This window comes from Juglans microcarpa x Juglans regia, chromosome 7D (genome assembly GCF_004785595.1).
Source record: "Juglans microcarpa x Juglans regia isolate MS1-56 chromosome 7D, Jm3101_v1.0, whole genome shotgun sequence".
Lineage (NCBI taxonomy): Eukaryota > Viridiplantae > Streptophyta > Magnoliopsida > Fagales > Juglandaceae > Juglans > Juglans microcarpa x Juglans regia.
In genome coordinates, this window is record NC_054606.1 from 25,919,364 (window position 1) to 25,934,618 (window position 15,255).

The 15,255-nt window shown below is 37.3% G+C and overlaps 2 protein-coding genes across 3 annotated transcripts in view; both read right to left on the bottom strand.

The window, feature by feature from the left end:
• LOC121239359 (F-box/kelch-repeat protein At1g55270) overlaps positions 1-15,255 on the bottom strand; it is a 23,234-nt gene continuing 7,979 nt past the window's right edge. The window contains exons 2-3 of one of the 2 annotated variants that reach the window (XM_041136604.1): positions 5,310-5,659; positions 1-1,656 (exon numbers count right to left, since the gene is read on the bottom strand). In XM_041136604.1, coding sequence (XP_040992538.1) covers positions 403-1,656; positions 5,310-5,360 — 1,305 coding nt within the window. In that variant the 5' untranslated portion in view covers positions 5,361-5,659 and the 3' untranslated portion in view covers positions 1-402. Of the gene's footprint in view, positions 1,657-5,309; positions 5,773-15,255 lie in introns of those variants that run through there. The other variant, XM_041136603.1, reaches the window with a different exon arrangement.
• Positions 8,465-14,730, bottom strand: LOC121239358 (DEAD-box ATP-dependent RNA helicase 37-like). The gene is made up of 7 exons (XM_041136602.1): positions 14,578-14,730; positions 13,251-14,123; positions 13,069-13,152; positions 11,132-11,374; positions 10,448-10,615; positions 10,063-10,176; positions 8,465-9,505 (listed from the first exon to the last, which is right to left on the bottom strand). Exons 2-7 carry the CDS (start codon positions 14,004-14,006, stop codon positions 9,014-9,016), a joined length of 1,857 nt encoding a protein of 618 aa, XP_040992536.1. The 5' UTR covers positions 14,007-14,123; positions 14,578-14,730; the 3' UTR covers positions 8,465-9,013.

Here is a 15,255-nt window from a genome sequence, read left to right on the forward strand (position 1 = left end):
TACACATAAAAACCTTTTCACAACTATGTTTTAAATGAAAACTAATGATGCATACTTGACTTCACATAGCATCTTGAAGATGACATATTACTAATATTAGATCCCACAACAAAAGACAACCACCTAACCCAAAGAAGAAGATTTACAAGTATCCGGTCCCTCATGAGCGTAAGAAATTACCTCAATTTCTATTTCCGAAACCATAGAAAGCACCCTTGCCAGGTTATTGCATGAAAAGCAAGCTCATCAGTTATGTCCGGTCTCAAATCCCTCACAAGAAATGAGCATGGAGATTTTACTAGCTCAATGTTTTTCTCATAGAGTTCCATTGAAAACAACAATTTCTATTCTAAATTCCCATTCCATGGAAGTCTTTCAATAAGCAAACCATGACTCTGATTCTCATGCTTGAAGCACCTGACAGTGCACAATGTGACTCTTCAAACCACTCCGACCTGCTATACTTGACCATAAATTTGTTACAAGAGTCCTGAAATGACCTTTCCCAGCAATAATATTTTCCCAAAGACGAGGGTTGCTCTCCACCTGTTTATCCGGACTTGAAACATCAACTAGGCTGATGCTCATGTTGTTACGGATAATGCAAAGCTTTCCATTAAGGGAAACAAGAGCAGCAGCCTCAAGAGCACGAGAGCTCCCTAGATGGAGCTTGCTATCTATAAATTTGTCCCACGAATCTGTGGTTCTATCATAAACTCGAAGCTTACATCCATCAAGGCAATCCAAGGCATAGAGCTGTCCATTTAAGGAGATACTAGGGTTCCGCCAACCTGTGACCATGCCATTACTAATAGGGGTCCAGGTATTAGTTTCAGGAGAATAGGCATCACTCATGACCTCACGGTGAGACCCAAGACCTTTTAGAAACCACATTCCATTGTGAACAACTCCAATAAATGGCACCATAGCCGTGCTCATATCTGAGATAAAGCTCCAACGACCCTTGTTGGGGTCATAAACTTCAGCAGAACGGAGAGTCCTTTGGATTCCTTCACATTCTCCGCCAGCCACATAAAGGCAGTTATTTATGACACAAGAACCAAAAAAATGACGTTTTCTAAGCATGTCCGGTGCCCTATGCCATTTATTTGTCCGGGCACTATAGAAAATTACCCGTCTCATGGATCGCTTTAGTGGATCTTTTCCTCCAAATAAGTAAAGGCGGCATCCACTAAGAACAGCACAGCCAAAACCCAGAGCTTCAGAATATTCCCCAGGAACAGGTGGAAGTGGCTGCCATAGCTGGTAGGTAGGATCAAAAGCATGCCAAGAAACCCTTCCATCACGATCTCTTTTGATGACATAAACCCATTCTTCAGCCATCCCAAGGCTTTTCCTAAGGGAGTAAAAGAAATTTCCAGCCAGAAGACGATACCATCTCCTGCAAACTAGACGAAGCTTTCTATGTTCAATACGAGGGACTCGGATCAAACAAGCAATGGCAAGATCATCAGGAAGGCCAGGCAGGAGGGGTAGCTGCACTCGAGTCCTTTCTCGTCGTAAGTTTTTGCTCTTGTGTGCATTAGGATTGATATCTGGCTGAATGCAAAGTTTTGATCCCGGGACAAATTTTTTTGCCCCGGCAACAGTTTTCAAGCCTGAATCTACTCTGCAATAGCACGATACAGAATCAACCTGCAAAAATTCCATGTTAGAATGCAAGACACGTCAAGATGTATATACCAAAAATAGTGATAAACATAACCCTGCCTCAATGAGCATGTTTGTGTGAAAATATGAGAGTTAACACAAGAAGAGTGGAAACAAATGACGCATAGTAAATTATGGAGTGCCACACACCCAGATGATGGCAGATCTAATATTAGTTTGCCAGTAAAACAAGGCAATGCACTGGTGCACCAATACAGTATATCTGCAGAAAAAGATGCACAATTACGCATGGCTCATTCTCCTATGAGCACCATGAAATCTCACAAGCAAGGAAGGAAAGAGGCATCATCATCACTAGTGTCAGTACTTTACACACAAATATGAACAAGAGCATTTGATTCATATAGCAGCGTTCACATCCCTTTTCATTTTCTAAAGCAAATCATACATAAGTCAAGGATATGAATCACCAGGGCCCATTCGAAATATATCCCCAGGATTATTGATCAGAGCTTGGAGTCTCAATCGGTTCTATTTAGAAGGGGTAGAGACTTTAGAAGATTTTATTAGCAAGTGCATGATATTGAACCAAAAAGGGAAGACATTGCAAATTTCATAGAGCTTGGATGTTGGTTCTTATCTTCGCTACTAAGTCCAAGTGCTAAAGGCCTGTATCCTAGCTCAGGATGTGCATCTTCTTCCTTAGATTTTTCTTTATTAGTTCCTGGATGATGTTGAAAGACACAGAAATTGGAATTTTAAGTCATTAGCTATCTACGGAGACAAAAAATGCTTGATCCAAGATAATCTTCCCTATGATAACAACAGAATTTAAGCAACTCAGCTAGTAGAGGAAGTTAGAGCTAATAATCAGTCAACAAAGTGCTCAAGCGTTTCATTGAGTCTCAACATTGTATATGTATATAAATATAAAAAATATAGAGATAACCACAATTGATCCTACATGACCTGGAAATTGTTTACTCTTATCCTCGTATAGTCCCTACAGATACATCAAGTTACCCTTCCTTTTATTTGTAACATTTCTTTAAAGGGAAATGCTATATACTACACTCTCATCCCACTCTCTTATAGTGATGATGTGCTATAATCCATAACCCTCGAATTTGTTATTTTAAAAGACAATATCTGGACTAATGCTTGAGAGAGTAGCATATGGTATAACTCCTCTTTAAAATATACAAAAATATCTCTCATCTTTCTAGCATCCCCTCTTTCATGTATATTCTAATTTTTACAACCTCTCGTATTTGTGGCCATTTTCACCCTATGTCAGGTGCTCTTATCAATTCCAACAAAGAAACCCAAGCCCGCATCTATTCATGATTCAATTTAATTTTTTGGTTTTTTACAAGGTGGCAACCAAAGTACATGGGTAGCACACAATAGAAAATTCTCATGGATAAATTTCAAAAGCTTTAAGTAAATCTTGAAGTGCATTCCATCCTCCAAAGAGATTAACATACAAAAGTACTTCCCATAATAATCAAACTCTTAACCAGAAAAGAGGTAAGGCATACATTTATATTCATTCATGATACAAACCATATTATTACATTAACAAAATTAATATTAATAATCAACAAAGCCAGAACAAAAAAAAGAAAAAGAAAAGGGCCATCATCCAAGAGACCTGTGTCTACTCATGGACACAAACAGAGACAAAAACTAAATCGTGAAAGAAAACAATGACAGATACATAGACAAAAGAGTTGACCATCATCAGAATTTATTAGTTGGCAGATACATTGGCAAGTTGTTGAAGGTGATTACATATACACATAGAAAAGGGAATCAAGAACAAGATACAATACTATGAACAATTCATAAGGTTTTCAAAACTTCGTTTGAATGGAAAATGACAAAATTTTAGAAATTGATAATAATAATAACCAACAAACAAAATAGAAGAAGGTTTAAGGCCTTGCAAAAGTAAGACCATCCATGGTAATGGATGAAAAGAGCATACATCTGGGCAGGTATCCACAAAAAGGTGGTTGAGTAAGAAAAAAAATTAAATGCCAAGAAAGAGAAGAGGAAAGAAATTGGAAACACTCAAAACTGAGTACTGTTACATCCCCCATAATTTCAATAATAAGCATGGGATTTCTAAGCAAAATCTCAACACCTAAAGGATCAGTAACATAGAATCATTTACTAGAAATACAAAATTCTATAGTAACATAGAATCATTCATTAGAAATACAAAATTCTATACGAGGCAAAAAAACATATATTGGGTTTGTAGCTCCTAACAAGCGCATATTTTTATGATAGCAAAACAAGAAACCAGCCAAAACACACCCACGCTATTTATATCATCCAAAAGCATTAAGATTGGCACATGATTTAGACCACATTGCCAATGGGTTCCTAGGGAAGTTTGGGGACAATTTTATGATCTTCTACATTTACCTATCAAAAAAAGAAGTTCATCGACAAAAGGCAGAGCTCAAAATGGGGTAAAAAAAAAAAAAATCCAAAGATCACACAAGTTGAATGACCCACACTCAAGCATTCGTCGAGGGAGCCCACCTGGGAGTTTGTGAGATGCCTCCAAGATTAATGCCCTACCAAATGGCACTTCTAGATGGGTCGTGATGCCCACATGAGACTCTTGGTCAACCATAATTTGTAGCTAAATTTTGCACAAGATGCGTGTGACCTCTGCTCGATCGAACATATGTTAATTTGAAGATTTCCGATTTTTCTTAGAATTTCATTGTAATATGATATCTTCACATAATCTAAGTATGAGCAATGCTATTCTAAGGTCTATACACCACGCACTGCTTACCTAACATAATTTGATTTAAAATATAAATTTTAAAATTTGAATGTCACAAATCAAATCTTACCATTTAAGTGATATGGATAGTGTGTTCTACACACCGGATTGAGAATAGAATAACTCTTTGAGAATAGAATAACTCTTTAAGTACTCCAAGGTTGGTTTTGCCCAAATAACTTTTTTGCCTGATTTTCAGCCAACAGAATCCTCTTGAGAGAGTTTTCTTAATATTCATGTGGTACCAGATTATTTATTTGGGTTTTACAAAGAGCTGTGATATCTCTGTGTTAGCAGATCCAACTTCTCACCGCACCACATCAACAAATTAACAAGTTTTTCCCTTAAAACAAGAGAAACATTTACCAAAAAAAAAAGACAAAGAATCAATCATCCGGTTTTATAAGAGAAAATATACAGATCTAAGACCCACTTGACTATCAGCGAAAAGCAAAATACTTTATGCTTGAATAACTGCACAAAAAAAAATTCAGCTATAACCACATAAAACAACATTGAGAAGTCACTTGCAAGAGCAATATAGAATTGAAAAGCCAAACAATTCTCAGACACCTCGGCTAGTAAATTCCACAAATTCCCTGGATATATTGCACTACAACCAAAAATCTCCTTGTCGATATCTCCAAAAACCCATAAAAGGAAAATCCCAAAAGTAGGAATGCAAGTGATCAAAACAACAAACCCTCGAACGCATATGCCCCCAAAATCAAGACTTTTAAACAACACCTCGAACAAATGTACAAATTTAACAACAATTGCATCTGGGTGTCCCTAAAAGTTGATGAATTTGTCGAAAATTGATGCAGATAAAAAGAATAAAAAAAGGGTATTGATCTAATAGACAAACCAGTGGAGGTTGAATTCGGATGCCCCTTTGAGCATTCGAAGATTGTTCCATTCTAGAAGCACACTCTCATAGAGAAGGTCAGCCGCCAAACCGGGAATCAAGAATCAAAGTTGGAGAAACTTCGGAGGGTCAGATCGAGAGCCCTTTCGTCTTTGAGCTTCGCCTTTACGCCCTTAAATCTGATCCAAAAACTGCCAACTTAAAAAAAGAAGCCAGTCTTTTTGTTACCTTCTGTCCAAATGCTAACAAATGGACACCAATCTACCTCTTCCAAGTTATAACAACCATCATAACAACAACAAAGAAACGTGAGGGTCTCTCTCTAAGAAGTAAGGCCACTCTCTCTCTCTCTGCAAGTCTACCGCGTTTCTCTCTCTAGCAGAAGAGTAAAGCCGGACCCATTGGCCGCACCAACTTCTGATGTTCATAAATTGGTGAGAATCTTATTCATATTAACTAGCATTGAAATATGTTTTTAAATGAAATTTCATACTATATTTTTTTAATTTAATTGCAAAGGTCTTATAACAGGACAAGAAGCTTTTATGAATTGATGTTATTGTTTTGCCATTTATGGGTCAAAACCCAATTCCGAGGGAAAGGAGAGGGAGACAAGTCGGGGGTCCTAACTTTTCGGTGAGATGAGATCCATTTGGAATCGGATTTTGCCTTTCTATTTAAGCAGTTTGTATTAAAATTAAAAAAAATATAAATTTAAAGATACAAGAGAAAGAGAAAGAGGTGGGATACTAGTCCTAAGTCCGAATATCTAGCAAAGGGATATTATTGAAATAACTACAGCTAAAGATCATAACTAGTGTTCATAATCAATTGTCATGGCATGTTCGATAGAAAATATCTACTTCCACGTCTTCAGTCTGAGAAGTAAAAAGTAGAAACACGAGAATAGCTAAACTTGGATGATCAAGTATCTTCACAACACACACCCAAATGACAACAATATTAATTCAAGATGTCGATGCCAACTAGATTTTTTTTTTAAAAATAATGGTGGGCTGAAAATTTTCTAAGTATTTTTGAGATTTTTCTATTAGTTTCCTCTCATTTGGATACATTGTTCCTCTATCCATATATATTCTGAAAGATAAATGTTACGATGAAATCTTACACCATACACTTTCATCTAACCAACATATAATGTCATTTTTGTCATTCTAAATTTAAATACACATATATTTAAGCATTAAGATAGAATGACAAAAATGATAAATTACATGTTAATTAGGTAAATGTGTGGTATAAGTAGAATTTCTCATTCTAAATTACCTATATTATTTTTGTACAAAATGACTCTAATTCTTCTAGCATTTATGGCTAGTTTAAAATATAATGCTCCTGTGATAGAGAAAGATATCAGCTCTAAAGAAAAATGAATTTTCCTTGACCTCTTTCTAATTTCTAGCACATTTAATTAATATCAACATGCACATATATATATATATTGACATGTCAAAGGAGTACTAGCCAACAAGTCCTAAGCCGACATTAACACCTCATACATGGATGAGAAGAGCTATTAATTAATTGGGAAATAATTAAATCATGACTGACCTAAACTCACACGAATTGATATATTTTGATTAAAAGTAGTCATGCATATCTCATCAACTTGAAATATTAATTAGCAATAATTAATGATAATAACAATGAAAATTGTCAAAACAATAATAAGTTTGAAAACCATCCGGGCCAACTTTATATTGACCTGATCAAGATCATATAAAGATGCACTAACTTGATTTAATTATGTGGGAGGAGATTATGATTCTAATTCTTAATCATTTTAGAGGGCCAAGATCGTGATGATGTCATCAAAATACCAAAATAATAAGTTAATTTACTTGCTCTTTTGGCACACCTGCGTACGTAGAGAGATTAATTAGCCAAAAATAGAAAGAATAAATAAATGAAAATATTATGTCAAGAGACAAACACCGTCCTTTAATACATATATTATTATAACTCTATAATTAGTAGATGGGTTTCGCTTTCCTTCTGTCATAAAGATTATATATATATATATATATATATATATGTATGTGTCTGTGTGTCTGTGTGTCTGTGTGTATGTATGTGTGTGTGTAGAAGTCAACCCCAAAAGTCTTGGCAGGGTATATAAACTAGTCTATGCTACCATGATTTTCTAGCGAGGTAATGCTTTTCCTAATAGCAACGGAAATAGTCGGGGTATCATGATTTGGAAACAATATTTAATGTGAAAGCATTGAGCATAAGCATCCATAGAAATGTAGTAATAGCATGCTATATCTTGGAATCTTGGATGAAGTCGAGACCTACACTTGGCTAGATACAATCATGGGTTGTGTAAATATGACGCATTACTTTTAAAAAAGAGTTGAATCTACTATTAAAAAATTCATTTTTTTATGTAAGTCTCATATTTGCGCAATACTTGCACTATAACTGTAAATATCATTTCTCTTTCTTCAATACCAAGTCGAAATCGTGTTGTCCAACAGGAAAGTAGTCCAGTATACAAATAACAAATTGGGGAGGTCAATTATAATGGACAAGAGTCGTAGAAATAAAAAAGGAGGGGGGGAACACCGCACCAATTTGTAGAACAATGTCCTTCAATGTGATGGTAGGAAACTTGAATTGTCAAATAAAAGAATGATACAGATAAGGGTTGATAAGAAAGTGAGTATTCTCTTCCCATGCCCTTGCCACAGCCCTCGTCCTGTCTTTTGGTTACCTAAAATCCTAATTTTGGCAGGCACCTACCCAATCATTAATCCAAGATTAAAGAAGAAGACATCACCAAAGATGTCCCAATTCTATAATGCACAAAGTAAGGAAATTTCCCCTGGCAATCACAAAACTTCCATAACTTTTTTGATAAGTAATAATTTATTCAAGAAATAGGCATAAGCCCAAATAGACGTATACAAAGGAAACACCTACAACTTCTACAAACGAAAGGAAATAGGCAAAACTTCCATAACTAATTCTAAAACAGGAAAACTGGTCCCTTTGCTTCTGTCTATATGCAAAGGGGACAGTGCATACTGCTCTCAAAGTAGTTATACCACGGGAATCAAGATGGTGAATCAAATACATGAAAAGGCATAATATAAAAGGCAGTATAAACTGGATAGTTCAAGTTTTCAATCTCACACAACAATAGTTTCATAACAATTATCAGATTTGTTTCTCATGATATTGAACAAAAATTGACGTCATTTGTTCATATGGTTCGGCAAAACCAAAATATTACAAAAACCTTAAAAATCCTTGACAAGGGGAAGAAGAAAATACCAGGACCAGAGCCTTGTCAATAGACCCCCAACATTTTGGGTTGAAAAGAACATTGCCTATGAGACAAACAAGATGTAGCAGAAAAGAAACCCTATTCCTCCCACTACATATTCTACAACCCATAACCCACCAAAAAGAAGGGGACAAAAAAAAAATCCCAATAAAAAGGCAAGTAATCCCTAATGTGTCAATAGTTTCTCACCAACACCTACCAACGTACACCCATTCCTGTGGCACCAATACCGAGCAAATATCTCCCTCCCTTGCGTTATAAGCACCTCTAACGGTATAGAACAACCAAAGCTACAACAAAAACTAACAAAAAGATGAGACATAATGACCCTATTATAAAAGGTACAAGTTCACAACCATTGCCTAGACACAACTGCTTAAGAAGTCAAAAATTAGTCCCATGCACTGGTCACCCCTGAACCATATCCTCCACCATACCCACCAGAAGAAGCACCATATCCACCGCTGCTGTTGCCTCCACTGTAATAATCAGAACCACCCCTATTGAACGAGCCCTCCCTTCTGAAATCACGCCCACCAAATCGACCTCCGCCAGAACGACGGTTCCTCCCTCCACCAAAAGAAGACCGGGCTGCATACCGGGACAGCCAAGCAGGCACTTCTTGATTTGATTCTTGCATTAGCTCAGCTAAAGCCCGTGCCAATGACGAATTATTCTCATTGAAGAAGGCAGTAGCTAAACCTGATTTGCCAGCTCGCCCTGTCCGTCCAATGCGGTGAACATAATCATCAATATCATTTGGGAGATCAAAGTTGACCACATGGGCAACATGGGGAATATCAAGACCACGTGCAGCCACATCAGTTGCAACCAAAATTGGGGTGTTTCCACTTTTAAAGGACCTCAATGCATGCTCCCTTTCCTGCAGAAAATGTAAAATAAACAATGAAAGAAACAAAACACAGACCTCATGTGAGGAACAGGGCACATGACACTAAAAACCTGCCTATATACAGTCCATAGTGAGACCCTCACCACTGATAACCTCCCTAGGGAAGGATCCTTATCATGGATATCTTTAGAAAATGTCAAGAGTTGCATGTGCAAAAAGAATGGGCAAATCTATAGACCACCTTCTACTTCATTGTGAGACTCATTTCTTTGTAGCGTAACTTTTTCTGCCAAGTTGAGTTCGTTTGGGCAGCTAACAGAGATTTTAGCAAACCAAGTTCTCGTGATTTTCTAGTCTATTTTTCTACTTCTAATTAGGTGTTCCTCTTGTATACTTCCTATGTCCTTGGGTTAAGCATTTTGCATTTCTTAATAAAATATTAGATTACTTATAAGAAAATGTCATTATATTTTATACAAACACAACATTCACCAGCCACAGACTAAATGTGAATTTTCCTATTTGCTAAATGTGACTCAAAACAAAGATATCCAACATATAAGTAGGCCTACAGCAAAACAACTAACCTGTTGTGATCTATCACCGTGAATAGTAGTTGCAGGAAAACCATTAAGACATAACCAATGTTCCAGCGAATCAGCTCCCTTCTTTGTCTCCACAAAGACTAATGTAAGAGCTTGCTGCAACAACGGGAGCATGAAAGTCAAACAACTAGATGTTTTGGTTATCAATTTCAAGCACAACCATTTTTCTTTCCCTCAACCCTAGTAAGAGGCTTGTCAATTTGAGTAATAAATTGTGAACATGAACCATATAATGCAATAAACTGTCCACACAAAGTGAATAGGAAAAGTTATCAGCCAGCACAAAACCCACCTGACCAAAACCCTCTGCTTTCTCTGGGGAAAAAAAAAAAGACAAAATATAGAAATGTTCTTCCTGCAATATTACCTTTCCCTGCGAACCATTCGCCCTCTGTGCATGAAGAAGGTCCATGAGGTGACTTCTTTTGTCAGATTCATGAACAAATTCCACTCGTTGGACTATCAAATCAGTACTTGAGCCCACTCTTCCAACAGCCAAAAAAATATAATTTGCAAGGAAATCAGAAGCCAATCTCTGCATGTCAATCAAATTCATACAAGTATCACATTAATGTCATTATAAGTATCCTACAAGCTGGTTCAAGTCCCCATCATACCAATTTGCTATCACCGATAAAAAAAAAAAGTTTCCAACAAGAATCTTCAGCAAGGCTGTACAAATTCTTTTTGCACGTATATATAATCTCAAACCACTCTGTCCCAGTGCATATCAGGCATATGATAAATGCCATAGTGCCATTGCATAGAGATTACTTGCAGCTGCTGACAACTAATTTTTTAATCATGTTTAATGCCATAAAAAGTGTGATACACCTCTGCGATTAGTCCCCACTGCCCCCCCCCCCCCCCCAAAACCCCAAAAAGACCCAACCACCCGCAACCCCTAAACCCCCAAAAGGGACCTCGGAGAAAAGGAAAAGATGAAATGGCCAACACTCCAGCAGCATAGATATAAAGGCCAGGAATTCATAAGCATTGGTTGGAAAGCATAATTTGAGTTAAAAAAAAAATCGCCAACAGAGAAACAAACCTGTATCTCTTTGGGGAAAGTAGCACTGAACAGCATAGTTTGTCTTGCACCAGGTGGAGGCATGTCCATTTGCTCCACAATTTTCCTTATTTGAGGCTCAAAACCCATATCCAGCATTCGATCTGCCTCATCCAAGGCTAAATATCTGATCATCTGTAATGAAACTCTGGCCCTTTCCAGCAAATCAACCAACCTTCCAGGAGTAGCCACAAGAATATCAACACCTCTCTCCAGGTCCCGCAGCTGAACAAAATTGTAACTCATTAGGACTGCTACCAAAATCCCACAGTACAAACTGGGATATAATAACAGGAATTTTAGAGGGGCAACAATATGCAGAAAAGGAGGAATAAACAACTTGCAGAGATGATTATAGCACATAAACAGTATTCAAAAATCATCACGATGACCATTCACAAGAAGAATAAACAACAAAAATATGCATGTAATACAGCCAGTTTATACCAAATATCCATGAGTCAACAAAAAAAGCCTACAAGAGTGGTGCATTTGTTCATTAGATGATGTCGAGAAATCTAGTCCTTTAGGCCGGTTGGTGGGACTATCGATTCAGCTAACCAGATCTAATTCATCACCAGACAAACAATTTCATCCAAAAAAGAATATTTCATGTTAAATTCTTAAAGAGTAGAAATCACAAGAAAGAAATGTGAAGTGCCAAGTCATTTGTAACTTTGTAATTACTAATGGCGATACCTCCACAAAATACGACAAAAAATGCACAAGTGAAATAAAGACAAGACACTTAAACAACAGTCTCTAGACATACTTTAGATTTGCCAAGGTCTAACCATAATCAACTTTGGAAACCCAAAACCCCACTGTATAAGTATCCCTGAACATTTTTCCCTCAAATTACTTTTCTAATAAGTAATTTTTCCCTTGAATAACTGACATGGCATTGATTCTTTCATCTTCTTTCCTAAAAAACAGACCAACACAATAATTCTTACATTTTTTTAACCCTAGCAAGGGATGCCTTTTACAACATACTGGAACGGAAAAAATGGAGCTCCACTTACATCACACCCCTATGACAACTTGCATTCATGATATAACAACCATGAAGAGAACATAAAAAAAAGGCACATATGCTGCTAAAATGAGCAGCACTCTAACCCATATTATTACCAGTACTTCGCCAATGCATAATTGCCTATACCATATGTCTCACACGTACGACGTACCCCTCTAAAAATGAGAATTTCCAATCTAGATAACGTGTTACACAGTTGTTACACACTCCTAAACACAAGAGAACAGGAATGATCAAAACAACAAGGCTCTATTACCTTAATTTTGATTCTTCAGGTATTGACAATGACTTTTTCCCAAAACAAAAAATGGGGATTCCAGGCTTCGTTAAGTTAGTGTATCTGATTTTAATCAACTGTGCTTAATTTACTAAAATGCACAAGCCTAATTCCAGTTATCTTTTTATCCTATGTTTTCAAGATTAAGAAGCACCTATGTATCCATCAAAATCATGAGAGCTTGCCTAGATTTGGATAAGCAGGTAGGTAAAATTGTATGGCCACTAGCAAGTGCAGATGTTCCATACAAAACTAATTTTTATAGTTGTTTGCAGCGCTCTTTTGGAGAAGCACCACAACTTGCAAACCACGGCAAATGATTTTTTAACATTTAAATGCATACCACAAAAACAGAAGCATGCACAACTTCTGGTAACCCATGGCAAGAAGATTATTTCACATTTAAATTTCAAGAAAACTTTAGCATGTCAGAAATAAAGTTAGAAATCAAAAACAGAAGGCACATGTAATCATGACCATAACTTTGAATAAGGAAGGGTAAAAGAAGGTTAGAAGAGAGAATCAGCTAATAGTAATCAGGTCGCAACACCAGAAGGGAAAATTACAATGCAGGAGAAAATCAAAAGTAAGTAAACAAAAAACCTGTTGGTTAATTGGTGCTCCTCCATAAGCAACAACCACTCGTACACCTGTCTGATATGAGAATTTCCTAGCTTCCTCGTGTATCTGAAATTTTCCACAATATTTAAAATCTGGTGATAATAATAAAAAAAATAACATCAAATTAGAGCATGTAATGGAAGCAGTCATATGACTAAACTCACTTGCATCGAAAGCTCCCTAGTTGGAGAGAGGATAAGAGCAAGTGGGTACACTGTTCGTGCCCCACGAGGTGGTCTCTGTACACTCTGGCCCCTCATAATTCCACTGATGATAGGGAAACAAAAAGCAGCCGTCTTGCCAGAACCAGTCTGGGCACAAGCCATTAAGTCCCGGCCCCCAAGAGAGATTGGGATGGCATGCCGCTGCACAGGAGTTGGCCTCACATACTTGCACCTGCGAATATTCTCATTGAGTGCTTCACCCAAATCAATCTCCGCAAATGTATTCACAGCTGGAGGAACATTTTCACCACTTGTCTCCACTGGGATATCCTCATACGCATCGAAGTTGATGCCGGTGTTCTCCTGCTCAGAAAATGGCTGTTCTGTGTCATCATCTTCTCCAAAAGGGTTCACTTCCCGATCTCTCCCACGGTCCCAACCACCACTTCTGCCCCCCCATCCACCGGCACGGCCACCACCACTGTACCCAGATCGACCATAATCATTCCTAGGAGCACCAGACCATCGTGACCCACCATGTCCAGACCGGTCATTACTCAAAACAGGCCCACTATTAGCTGGTGCAGGTGTGTCGGCAACAGGAGGGCGATTTCGAAGATGTGGAGGAACATATGTGCTCCGGGAAGGGGCGGTTGTGGTCCCTATGCCGCCATTGCTAGCAGAAGAAGACCCAGGAGCTGCATTCTCAGCCGCAGAGTTTGCAGCCAAATCTGCCCATGAAGTTCGCGTACTCATGACAAAATTCCCACTCAACCCAACACTCAAATCAGAACAATTAACAGCCTAAAAAATCTCTTTGCTGAAACCAGTATCTCGATTCTCCACCAAATTGAACGAGTGAATTCAAAATACCTAATAAAACAGATCAAAAAAATCAAAAATCAAAACCCATCAGCCACAGTGAAATTTAGATCTGCTAATCTGCAAAATCAAAGAAATCGCGATCAAGTGATGCATCAGACGCAAAACATCAATAAGCCTATGGCAATGCACCGCTTGATCACCAAGAAAATGCCCAAAAAAAAACACGAAAAGAAGTTAAAGGCCATTTCAACCTCTGAAATCTAGTATTCCCTATATACCACTTGCTCCAATTCCTGGATTTTCTCACCAACGAAACAAACCTAATCCCAAAGAAAAAATTCACGCCCCCGATCTAGAATGGGGGAAAAAGGCAAAAGAAAAACTGAAAGGAACTAAAAATAAAATAAATAAAAGAATCTATGGTAAAGCAAAAGAAAGACAAACATGCACAAAAGAGAGAAAGATAGGAACAGAGAGAGAGAGAGAGAGAGGGGGGAAGAACCTGAAGGACAGAACTATAGATCCAGAAACCCTAATCTCCGCAAACAAAAGCGCCTCTATAATACCAAACAACAAAAATATCTATCGTCGCTGGTTTTTCTCTCTCTATCTGCGAATATTAATAAAACCATTAAAAATAAATAAATAAATTATGTGTGCGTGTATATATATAGAGAGTGGTGCGTGTGGAAAACGAATGAGGTCCGTACGTATTGCGGCTGGCGTCATATTTAACGGAACGAGCGGTCTCTACTCAACGCCACCCACAACCAAACACCCCCAATTAACCCTTTCTTATTAGTTATTACTGCGCTGTAAATCCAGTCATTATCTTATTCCCAGCAAACGACTATCCGAGACTTTTCTTTTACTATTCTGGCTCCTGCTTCTTTAGATCAATGTTCCAAAAATCCGAATCGGATACCAACCGATTCAAAGAGCGAGCAATTCAACATATTCAATGGGATAATTTATGATAATTTTGAATCCATTATTTATATAAAGTATTAAAAATTTGAATTTTGTTATTTTTCATCTTTTAAAAAATTATTTTATTCTTCTTAAACTAATTAAATTTTTATACTCAGTATCTATACATTACATATTTAATATGAAAAAAACTAAACAAAAAATTAAAAATTATGTCTAATGTGAAGATGACGAATATAAATTTTCTAAA

Bases quoted from the DNA above. Each gene is read 5' to 3' on its own strand.
- LOC121239358 (XM_041136602.1), bottom strand. From the start codon at position 14,006: ATGAGTACGCGAACTTCATGGGCAGATTTGGCTGCAAACTCTGCGGCT. The intron at 11,375-13,068 runs GTTTTTTGTTTA...AATTTTGTTCAG, and splicing joins GAGCACCAATTAACCAACAG to CTGCGGGACCTGGAGAGAGG. The intron at 10,177-10,447 runs GTAATATTGCAG...CCGTTGTTGCAG, and splicing joins CGAATGGTTCGCAGGGAAAG to CAAGCTCTTACATTAGTCTT.